Consider the following 12,188-nt stretch of genomic DNA (forward strand, 5'->3'; position numbering starts at 1 on the left):
TCCAAGCCAGGCTTCAACAATACATGAACCGTGAACTTCCAGATGTTCAAGCTGATTTTAGAAAAGGCAGAGGAACCAGAAACCAAATTGCCAACATCCGCTGGATCATCGAAAAAGCAAGAGAGTTCCAGAAAAACATCTATTTCTGCTTTATTGACTATGCCAAAGCCTTTGATTGTGTGGATCACATAAACTGTGGAAAATTCTGAAAGAAATGTGAATACCAAACCACCTGACCTGCCTCTTGAGAAACCTGTATGCAGGTCAGGAAGCAACAGTTAGAACTGGACATGAACAGACTGGTTCCAAACAGGAAAAGGAGTACGTCAAGGCTGTATATTGTTACCATGTTTATTTAACTTTTATGCAGAGTACATCATGAGAAATGCTGGGCTGGATGAAGCACAAGTTGAAATCAAGATTGCCGGGAGAAATATCAGTAACCTCAGATACACAGATGACACCACCCTTATGGCAGAAAGTGAAGAGGAACTAAAGAGCCTCTTGATAAAAGAGTGAAAAAGTTGGCTTAAAACTCAACATTCAGAAAACAAAGATCATGTCATCCGGTCCCATCACTTCATGGCAAATAGATGGAGAAACAGTGGCAGACTTTATTTTTTTGGGCTCCAAAATCACTGCAGATGGTGACTGCAGTCATGAAATTAAAAGACACTTACTCATTGGAAGAAAAGTTATGACCAACCTAGACAGCTTATTAAAAAGCAAAGACATTACTTTGCCAACAAAGGTTGATCTAGTCAAGGCTATGGTTTTTCCAGTGGTCATGTATGGATGTGAGAGTTGGACTGTGAAGAAAGCTGAGCACAGAAGAATTGATGCTTTTGAACTGTGGTGTTGGAGAAGACTCTTGAGAGTCTCTTGGACTGCAAGGAGATCCAACCAGTCCATCCTAAAGGAAATCAGTCCTGAATATTCATTGGAAATACTGATGCTGAAGCTGAAACTCCAATACTTTGGCCACCTGATGCGAAGAGCTGACTCATTTGATAAGATCCTGATGCTGGGAAAGACTGAGGGTGGGAGGAGAAGGGAATAAGAGGATGAGATGGTTGGATGGCCTCACTGACTCAATGGACATGAATCTGAGTAAACTCCAGGAGTTGACGATGGACAGGCCTGGTATGCTGCAGTCCATGGGGTCGCAAAGAGCTGGACACGACTGAGCAACTGAACTGAACTGATAGCTTATTACAAGATAACAGATTTAATTCCCTGTTACATTTCTTATAAATAAATTTCTCGAGTCTGGCTGTGTTTTGCTTGTGTGGCTTTTTTATTGTCCTGTCTTCTCCTTCCTATTAGCTTTGTCCCAGAAATAAGGGTGCTTGATAAACTTGTGCTGTCCTTGGTCACTCAGTCACATCTATCTGACTGTTTGCGACCCCATGGACTGTAGCCTGCCAAGCTCCTCTGTCCATGGGGATTCTCCAGGATAGAATACTGGAGTGGGTTGTCATGCCCTCCTCCAGGGGATCTTCCCGACCCAGGGATTGAACCCAGGTCTCCCGCATTGCAGGCAGATTCTTTACCATCTGAGCCACCAGGGAAGACGGATAAATAAAGACTGCTCCTCTTGGAGAGAGATGACAAAATGTAAGCGCCATGGCCTACTTCTCCCGTGGCCCATTTTACCACAAATCAGAACGAGGACTGGCGCTTCTGTGCCTGTTAGATGATTGTTACAGAGCGACGATGCCACTGAGCCAACATGAGCTCCTGGCAGCATGTACATTCTGGAAATGTGCACAGGTACAATATTTGTAGTTGGCAACAAGGTACTTCAATTTTATAGTCTGTAGAACAGTGTATTCATCTCTGGAAGTCTATGATGTTTAATGATAAACAGTTTTCCACTTACTTTTCTGATGATATTAAACCTTTCCAGGAACTATAAATGGCAATAAAAATAAACTCAATAAATATATCTTGAGTGATGAAAACAAGAGATTTTAAGAAAGTAGGATTTGATAACAGTTTTGAGAATGAAATGGTTTCTCTTACATTAATCCTAGAACAAAGAACATGAGATCATACGTTCTAACGATGAGCTCCACGTAAGACACATACCTGGTCACATACAGAGACGTCCCATCACTTCGCATTACAGTACAAATTGCAGAGGGGTCACCGTTCCCTGAAAGATCTACTACAGCAGTGCCTTTTCTAGAAAATGCAAAAAAAAGGTAATTCTGAAACAACATAATGGATTAAGACCTTTAACAATACAGTATCTGTAACCTTATCTTTGGCAAACCAGAAGCTATTTTTATTCCTTAGGTAGCAATAAGCAGTATAACCAACAATGAAGAAAAACAGGAGGCAATCTGCACTTGAATAACTATTAAGAGTAGGTGTTTGGTTTAATATTTACTTAGCATTTTAAATTATGTAGCTTTGGATGAGGTAACTAAACTCACACTGTTAAACTCATACTTTAACATAGTGAGTTGAAAACGAGATTTCAACTACAGTTTAACCATGAAACATGTTCTTCAAATCCAAGTTATTTTAACACTCAATATTGGGTTAGTTTTTAACATGCAAGAGTAACTATGAGTAATAAAATTACCAAATTTTGTTACTGTCTTTCCTGCCCAATCAAAAATTAGAATCTGTATATGGCCATCTAAAAATTTTCATTAAGGACACTATTGAGGATGCTGTGAACCACACCCTCTTGTCTTTCTTAAGAGGATGCTGAGAGAAGCTGCTCGTTGGGGCTATGCAAAGTGGTACATCTAAGCAACTGGTTTGCTTCTGTGTTACACACGCCTGGGCTCCTATGAAGGAACCACTTCTCTGGCTGACGAGCTCAAGACTAAATCAGGAACCTACGGTAAGCAAAGAGGCGGGATCCCAGTGTGTGCCACATGACGTACTAATATCATTCCTGCCTTCCTATTATTTTTTCTGCTCCTGCTTCTTGATTTCCTCATTTTACTCTTTCAAAAGCTTTGGGTTGTTTTATAGCTATTTTCAGAAGCTGTTTTAAATCCTTTAGAACAGGATGGGATCTTTTTAAAGAGGCAGGGTTGAGTATGAAGAGTTCTATTTCCCTATTCCAGTTACACCATTATCAGTTTGTGTGAGCTTAGATCACTTTACACTTTCTGGGCTTGCTTCCTCATATGTGAAGACAAGATAACAGTCTTCCTCCCAAGCTTACCAGGATTCTGCTAAGGCAGCACAAAACAGCCTGTGGGAAACGAGTCTGAACGGCAGAAAGCATGATAACAATGCCGGGAAGGCTGCACACAGACTGCGGTCTTTACTGAGAGAATACACCAATACTAACTTCCAAAAACACAAAGAACTTTCTAGAGAACAGAAACCTGATCATACAGTGTTTTCTGCAGGAGTCCTTTACTGTCCAGCAACTTCAAGACTTCTTGAGATTTTTCACGATAAAACGATTCTCCTGAATATTCATCAAAGTGTACTCCTAGACGCTAAGAGGGTTCAGAAACAAAAGGAAAAAGAGTTACTTACAAGTCCTATCATCTTACCCTAAGACAAAACAGGATGCTCTACAGTCTGTCACACAGATGGGGAAAATAAGGATTAAATCAAGTCACTCTGGCGCCCCGCCCTTCTCGTGGCCCCCTCCCCGGCCCCGTACCAGTCAAGCCCCCAGCAGTGGTACTGTGCTGTCCCGTAGGGGAGCTGCTAGGCACCTGTGGTTATTCAAATGCACGTGAAAGAAAAGTGAATATTTAGTTTCCCAGTCACACTACTCACACCGAAGTGTGAGCCTTTGAAAGCCTCAATGGCCACATGTAGCAGGAGGCCGCCAGGCTGGACAGCACAGGTGTGGGCATTTCCCTGGACAGGCCCGGAACACGTCCCGTCTCCAGCCCTACTCTACGACCGTGGGCCCTGCTCCCACTGTCCTTCACCTCGGTCCTGACTCCAGCCATGTGGGTTCTTTGCTGAAACCGTGCTCCGGCAGCCCACCTGATCCTCCCTCCTCTGTTTCACTTTTCTCCATGCACGCATCACCACTGAACACACTGTCACATTCTTGTTTAATCTGTACTGACTTGAATTTGTTTAATTTGCTGTGTCCATGCTAGAATGTAAAGTCCATGAGAAAAGAATTTATATATGTCTTTTACTAACTGTTATTTCTCCCATTCCCAACATGTTCTTAGATGAACAAATTTATAGCCATCACATATATGCCTAAGGAGGCAAGAGAAGAAACAATGGTTAAGAAAAAGTGAAGGGATGACAGAAGAAAAGAAATGGCAGACTGAAGCGAAGCATCAGGACCCACTTCACACTCAGCCCGTGAAGTTCACTCTTTAAATTTACTTCGTAGCTCTAACTTTCAGCCCAAAGGACAGCATGTGAGCCCCAGCTATCAGCTCAGCGACAGACAACAGATCTGAGCTTCAGAAGCAGCCTTTGCGCCAGGAGGCCAGCTAGGCGCTCTGATACACGACAGGGCAGCAGGCGAGCGGGGCACCTTGTAGATCCGCATGTACTCGTCGATGCTCAAGTCCCGAAATTTCTGCCAGAGTGCAAGTGCTTGCGTGTCGCCGAGTTCCAGTCGCTGGAAGAATTCGTGTGCTGATTTTGCTACGTTCTTATCATCCGCTGCTTCTTTATTAACTTGTACATAAACCTAAAGGCATCATAGTACATTAGATGAAGTACACTACTAGTCACTGTTATCTTCAAAACAGAAAAGAAGAAAACAAAACAATCCTGAGGATTTATTTAAAGGTTACTAAGCGCCCTTCTCACGAGTGTAACCTTTTCTTCTTCTTTTTTTTGCTATGCACCCTTAGTGAGCCCTACCGACCCCTTCTCAAAATGCATAAAGTGAAAGACACAAGATTATACAATACAGGAAGTAATCACACTGAAATGTAAATGTTCAAAATATTTAAAAATATCTGTGACATAGTAACAGAGGAAAACATTAAATTTCTGATTGAGGTTAATGAAAATAATGTGTGATTTTTTTTATTCTGATCCAAGTTCACATACTGCTAGGTCAAGAATGCCTGGTTTAGACTAAGCTAGCATTTCTTCTTTAAAAAAAATGTGAAATTATTATTGCTGCGACTTCTCTGAGAAAAGGCTGAAGACAACAGATTAGTTCAATCTGGGAAAGAAAAGGCCAAAGGATGATTTAGCAGTTATTTTAATGAAAAACATTTTAAACTCTTCTCTAAATCTGCAAAGACCAGGAAAAAAAAAACAAAAACAAAAACAAAACATGTGATACAGGAAGACCTGTGGGATAGTTAGCTTAATTATACTCCAACTTGGGCTCCCGAGAACCGTGGGAAGCATTCACTTCAGCGTGCTTCTGCACGGTCTGTCCTGGCTGGCTTAGCTCTGCCCCAGCCAGTGATGGGAGTGCAGGCGGATGGCTTATTAAGGGCTCTTCCAGTGCTAGGATTTTGTGTTCACAGAATCATCTTCCAGTCTCTAAAATACAAGGTTGATAACTGACATAAAAATATCAACAATATAGCTCAAGTAATATTGAAGTGATGCATGATGGACGATAAAGATTTTACTTACAAGCTGTAACTCACTTCCAGGGTGAAACATGAGCACTACATTTACTAGCCTTACTTTTTCCAGCAAGCTATTAAAGTAGCATGATATAAAAAAAAATTGGCAAATAAGCTACCAAAAAATATGAGACCTCTAAACCCTTACATCCTCTTAAAATATCATGGTAGCAGCACTCAGGTAGAAAAAGTGGTTTCATTGCGGAGAATACTTTAGGACAACCGTAATGTGGCTCATGGCCTCCCAGGCGGCCCGATGATAAAGAATCCGCCTGCCGATGCAGGAGATGCAGGTTTGATTCCTGGGTCGGGAAGATTTCCTGGAGAAGTGAAAGGCAACCTGCTCTAGTATTCTTGCTTGGGAAATCCCATGGACAGAGGAACCTGGCGGGTTATAGTCCATGGGGTCACAGAGACCCCAACATGACTTAGAGACTAAACTACAATGTGGCTTACACCCACTGGATACTACTAACAACAGGAACAGGGTATTAAACATTTACCTCAAGCTAAAAAGGTCTCATCTTTCATAGCTGGCTCAAGTTAATTACTGGGATGGCAAAAGTGAGGAAATAAGTGCTTTCAAATAAAGGCTGTTGTTTAGTCGCTTAAGTTGTGTCCAACTCTGAAAAGAGTTAATAACACACCTGGTCTAGAAACTGCTATCCTTAAAATGTGTTGTCTGCAAGGTTAGCTCTTGGCTGCCATCTGGGGAACTTGAATTTTGAGAATGCTCCTACCAATCTAACCAGCAAGACTGGGTCACAGTGCCTCTAAACTGCTTGTGCGAACAATATGGTTTATGCTAAACATCTGCTTTTCTTCCAAGAGTTTGGAATTTTAGTACCAAGCTACACAGAGGGCGGCTACATAATCAGCCTCCAAACGAGCTTCCCTGGTAGACAACATTTCACACAGGCTGTCACAATTTGTTGCAGGAGGAATTAAATACGTCCTGGGTGACTCTATTAGCAAAGGACTTGGAGACTTGCGCCTGACCTCCTCTGGACTTGCCCCCACGGGCCTTTCCCTTTGCTGGTTTTGTTTGGCATCTTTTTGCTATAACAGATCTTAGCTGTGAGTTCAACCATATGCTGAGTGCTGTGAATCCTTCTAGTGAATCTTTAACTTGAGGGTGGTTTTGGGAGATCTGATACCTATCATAAAGAATTAATTTCTACATGGTTCTATGAATAAGTCAGTTAGAACACTGAGAAAGAAGATTTTTGGTAAGGTATAGGAAAAAAGAGACTCACTGCAAAATAGTAATCTGCAGACTTCCTGACCTTTGAATGATCTATCCAATGACAACTGCTTAATAGCCCAGCCTGCAGAAGGCATACATATATCTATAAATGGCTTGTTATTCACAATTAGTATCTCCACCCTCCCTCCGTCTCTCCGCCCCTCTTCTCTCCACCTCTCTCTCACATACACGTGTGTGGGGTGTGTGTGCGTGCATGCACATTTGTATATTTAGAAGTAAATATACAAAAAAAACCCTTATTTTCAGAAGAGGAAAAGTATTAGATTTTTAAAAAAATCTAGGATCCTAAACTCAAACAGTCAAACATTTAAAAATCTAATATACACCCAAAATACTGATAAGAATATTTTAGGAAAAACATCACCAGAATCTTTTTCTTCCTTTCTTAAAATTTAAAATAGAAATAACTAAAACAAAAAGCCATTCCTAATTCATGAAGACAACCCTGGCATTTCAGCAATTTGTAGGGACAAACCTAACATTACTGAGAATCAACTGACACTACAAACAGAACAATAGAAGAGCCTTAGTTAGCACCCAACAACCTGCCTGTAAATGTGCTATATGAAACTATTAACAGTCATCAGCATGTTAGAAAAGAAATACTTTTTCCTTCAAAGTAAATGTTATACAATGCATTTCTGAAATTACACTTTTCAATTTACAGTTACTCTGAATCCACTACCCTCAGAAGGTATGTATTCTGAAGACAGCCCCCTTCTGAGGTTAGATCCAGACTCAAAGGGAATAAAAAGGAAATTGTAAATTTGCATTTGATATGTAACAGTGTGGCTGAATAAAAGTGTTTTTGAGGATGGAGAGGCGATTTTTCTCTTAGGTTACTAGAATGCAAAAGCCAGCTAAGAGAATAAAATAAATGTCTGAGACTTCCTGAAAGGAGTCTTAATCATTCCTTCTATTTCTAAATGCTGGGACTGCCAAAAAGCATGACATTTTATTTCTAATTTAATTGACTAATTATAATCAGCTCTTGGGATGATCTGCCCAAATGAAAGAAATAAGTGTGAAGAATTAAGTAGCAGATAATGCTCTCACTCCCCGCTCAGTCCTTAAGCTTGATTCTAGAATACAGGAGCCGCATATGCCCACCTGAACTCCTTGATGCAGGGCTCTAACCCCGCCCCTGCTTATTCTTGTTTTTAAAACTGAAAGTAACTGCTAAGGATGGTGAGCGTAACTTTGACACTAAAGATTCTTTTATCTCATTATCTGTTTGTCCTCTATCTTAAAATGAATTTAATTTTGATCTCATATTTTAGAAAATAACATGTCACAAATTCCTGACTATAATTCAAACAAGCTTTTTTAATGTTTCATGTATTGATCAGAAATTTCTCTGGTTGAGACCAATTCCTAATATTAAATAAAATATCAAAGAAATTCAAATTCATGTTACTATAATTTAATATATCAGTAATAAAGTCAAAACTTCCTAGGTAAAAAAAGAAATTGTTGGATATAACTAATGTATTAATGACCAAACTTCTCCTCATTAGAGCATCATTAGCAGCATATAACTGGAGAAGGAGATGGCAACCCACTCCAGTATTCTTGCCTAGAGAATCCTGTGGACAGAGGAGCCTGGTGGGCTGCTGTCCATGGGGTCGCACAGTCAGACAGGACTGAAGCGACTTTGCATGCATGCATGCATGCATTGGAGAAGGAAATGGCAATCCACCCCAGTGTTCTTGCCTGGAGAATCCCAGGGACAGAGGAGCCTGATGGGCTGCCGTCTGTGGGGTCACACAGAGTCGGACACGACTGAAGTGACTTAGCAGCAGCCAGCAGCATATAAACAGCATTTTACCATCCCTTTATCTTCTTTTAATGTTTGGAATTTCTGATTTTATTCTCTGTGTATATATAATTACATTCATGATATCTTAACACCTCTATCAAAGGGTGACAGTTAACTGCCTTGCTGTGGATCGCCATGCACATGCCTAATAAATACTGTTCTCTGCTGAAAAACCTGTTCTTCCCACATTTCAGAGGGTGAGATGATGACTGAGCTCTCACCATGTAGTCTGGCCTTGCTCGGTGTTTCCATTCCTGTTCTAAGGACACCCAGAGAACGATGGGACGCTATAGGGCTGTCCGAGGGGAAGAGGGTGAGGGAGAAAGCATGTGGCCTTGGGGAAGACAAGTCCTGAGCAATGGTGATGCAGAGGAGCTGCCAGGAGAGAGGGCAGAACTGCGGAGAGCGAGAAGGGCCTGCGGGAAAGACTCCCCGGGGCAGCACAGGCTGGGCAGGCGCTCACAGGGTCCCCGCTCCTGGAGGCTGGTCTCAGCCTGCGGACCTCAGACCCAGCAGGACCTCCCGGGGCAGTCTGTCACACAAGCAGAGCTGGGCGCCTCCAGGGCATCACGGAGGCTCGGATCTCGGGCCTGTTGGTCAAGAGTAGTGTGGACGGAAGCCAAGAGGAGGTCCCGAGAGCTCCCTCGGGATGAACACAAGAGCCTCTGTGTGACCTGGGAGGTGGGGAATCCCTCACTTGCTGGCTCCCACCACTCTCAAAAGTGATGGTTGGGTTCAGACTCAGGTTTATAATTTAAAAGCTACTTCTTGTAGATGTTATAACAAGTAAAATCCATCTCAATCACAACAATCATTTTCCCTGAAAAAAAGTAATGTGGATTAAACCAACAGATTACGTTTGAATTCAATTCTTTAAACAATATGAACTATTAACTGCATATATAATCTTATATATGTCTAGAATTGATTTAGCATTGATTTACTTTGAGAAATTGTTTTGAGACTCTAAAGTTAGAAAGAAAAAAAACCATGGTCTTGATTTTAAAAAATGGGAGCAAGTAAACATTATCATTTATTAAATTGGTGCTTTGGTCCTGCCCTATCTTCTTTTTATTATTTTGCTACTGATATCGGGAAACTCAGGGTAAAATCTGTTACATATACATTACCTAGTAATACGTTATCTCCAACTTTCTATGTCTTTTCTGTTAAATGCCCATCACTGTGATTACCTCACATCCTTTACAAAAGGGGCAGGGTGAACACAATGAAATCCTTTAGGGACCACTCTGCCCTGTACGCGCCACTGCTCGGGGGCGTCCCTGGCGTCCAGCGCGAGCACTCGGCGCTCTCCTGGTTGGCGCCCAGCTTTGCTCCCTGATCAGGGAACTAAGATCCCACAAACTGTGAGGCAGGACCAAAGGGGGAAAAAAAAAAAGCCAGTGATAGCGTACAAGGCTAATGCACACTGTATTGGCATATTTACCTCTTATGAGAGGCTGCTTATATTTCAGAGGAATCTCTATAGTTCTCAAAATACAATTAATATGCAACGTCAATGAGTGAAGCTCTAAAACCTTCTGTAGCGAAACACAAACAAACAAAAAAGCCACCAAACCAAAAAAGCGAAAACAGAAAAAAGTGACTGGGTTCTATGTTCTTAAAGGTACAGAGTTAGCTTTTACAAAGGTCCATTCAAGTAACTTAAATCTAGGGGGAACGCTGAGAAATGACTTTAAAAAATCATTAAAACTGAGTAAATGATGACCCCCATATGTCTATGATTTACATTTAACATTATTAACATTGTAGGAACTATTTCTTTTATGTTAGTGGGAAGGCTTTTTGAAAACTATTGCAAAACTTACTACCAATGTTTTCTTTGAATCAATAGTGCGAATTTTAAACAGCAAATATATTACTTAACTCATCAGCCAATTTGGGGGAGGGGAGGAACTATTAAAAGCCACTTCTCTGTTTTGTGAAAAATTAGTAGAACAAATGAAAAGGAAAGGTTTCAAATGTTGGTTAAAAAAAGTCCTAGGTCAATGCACAGCATGGCCAGATGTCCCGGTCAGAGAATGACTACCGGCGCAGAGAACAACATTTTAAACAGAGCAAAGCACAAGCCTGGGAATGGGGCAGAGCAAGGACTGGATTAAGTATTCTCATCACAGAAAACAAATGCTGAAACTATGAAATGATTTCTAACCTGGCTAAGAAACTGAAACTGCGGGGATACTGGTCAAGGTGCAGATTAGAGGCACCCAGGCCACGAAATCTGCTCCTGGATGGCCACAGCCAAATTCAAAACAAATGCGCCAGAAGACTCAAAGTGTGAAAGCTGGACTACTAATGGTGCCTGGGGTGCGGCAGTTTAACTTTGAAAGAAAGGGAAATACTTCGTGAATAATCACAGCCAGTGGGGAGGACTGGCCCAGAAAGGCACTCTGCAGGGCCCGTGGTGGGGTGAGGCCGCGCAGCACGCGGAACGCTCTGGAGCAAAGCTGCCCGTGCTGGACTCCTGGGCTTGGCACTCGGGTGCTTCACCAGCAAACTGCAAAATAAGTTAGATTTGCGACAAATGCTAAATAGTGTATCCTGTGATAGTTAGCCCTTCCTTGGAGCTTTACAAAAGGTTTCTTTATGCCATAACTTAAACAGAAGAGGCAAATTCATTCAAGCATTTACTGTAAGGCATGGTGTCTGAGGCTGCAGATAAAAGACCAAGAAGCCAGTTCCTTTCTCTAAAAGAGCTCCATCTGTAACTTGAGAAGGAAAAAAAATGGGTTTGACCAAGGTTCAGGTTTTCTGTTTAGAAACAGGACAAAATCATTAACATTTGCTTACCACTCAAAAAGGGACAAACTTTCTCATTTATATTAAAAGCTGTTGCTGGAAGTAACCTACAGTGACAACTATAATTTTAAAAGAAAACTGGGTCTGCAAAAACAGAGCAAAGATAAGATAACCTAGAGTCTGCCATACTAGGCTCTGCATCTCCCTCCATTCAGCAAGGAAAGGAGGAAGAAAGCAGGTAAGTGCTCTAATGGATTGCTGTCTTCCATCACAAACAGCAAGGTGGGTGTGTTTGACTATCGCTCTTTTGTCTACAAATACTGCTCCTCTAAGAGGCTGTTAGGGCTTCCCAGGTAGTTCAGTGGTAAAGAATCACCTGCCAAGCAGGAGACACAGTTCGATCCGATCCTTGGGTTGGAAAGATCCCCTGGAGAAGGAAAAGACAACCCACTCCAGTAATCTTGCCTAGAAAACCCCACGGGCAGAGCAGTTTGGCAGGTGAGAGGCCATGGGGTCACATAAGAGTCAGACATGACATAGCAACTAAAACACCACCACCGTGAAGCTATTAGGCAAAAGAGCACTTAATGAAAGCAATACCACTGTGCCTTGAGCTTTTTGTTATTCATTAAAGTACCCCCTTCGTCTGTTCCTTACGTGTGTCTGTCAACCAACAATCTCTAATACAGACATCTGAAAACCCTCTTCTTATGAGTCTCAAGAGGCAGGAAATTGTATTAAACTGCATAGAATAAAATGTATGTTTAGGTTGCCAGAGAGTTTAAGA

The 12,188-nt window shown here is 41.7% G+C and overlaps 1 protein-coding gene across 4 annotated transcripts in view; it reads right to left on the reverse strand.

Annotated features, from left to right (window-relative positions):
• RARS2 (arginyl-tRNA synthetase 2, mitochondrial) overlaps positions 1-12,188 on the reverse strand; it is a 67,752-nt gene that overhangs the window by 11,219 nt on the left and 44,345 nt on the right. For all 4 annotated transcript variants that reach the window (XM_043439725.1, XM_043439728.1, XM_043439727.1 and 1 more), the window contains 3 exons: positions 4,493-4,651; positions 3,367-3,473; positions 2,092-2,187 (listed from right to left, as the gene is read on the reverse strand). In XM_043439725.1, coding sequence (XP_043295660.1) covers positions 2,092-2,187; positions 3,367-3,473; positions 4,493-4,651 — 362 coding nt within the window. The remainder of the gene's footprint in view (positions 1-2,091; positions 2,188-3,366; positions 3,474-4,492; positions 4,652-12,188) is intronic.

Source organism: Cervus canadensis, chromosome 20 (assembly GCF_019320065.1).
Source record: "Cervus canadensis isolate Bull #8, Minnesota chromosome 20, ASM1932006v1, whole genome shotgun sequence".
Taxonomy (NCBI): domain Eukaryota; kingdom Metazoa; phylum Chordata; class Mammalia; order Artiodactyla; family Cervidae; genus Cervus; species Cervus canadensis.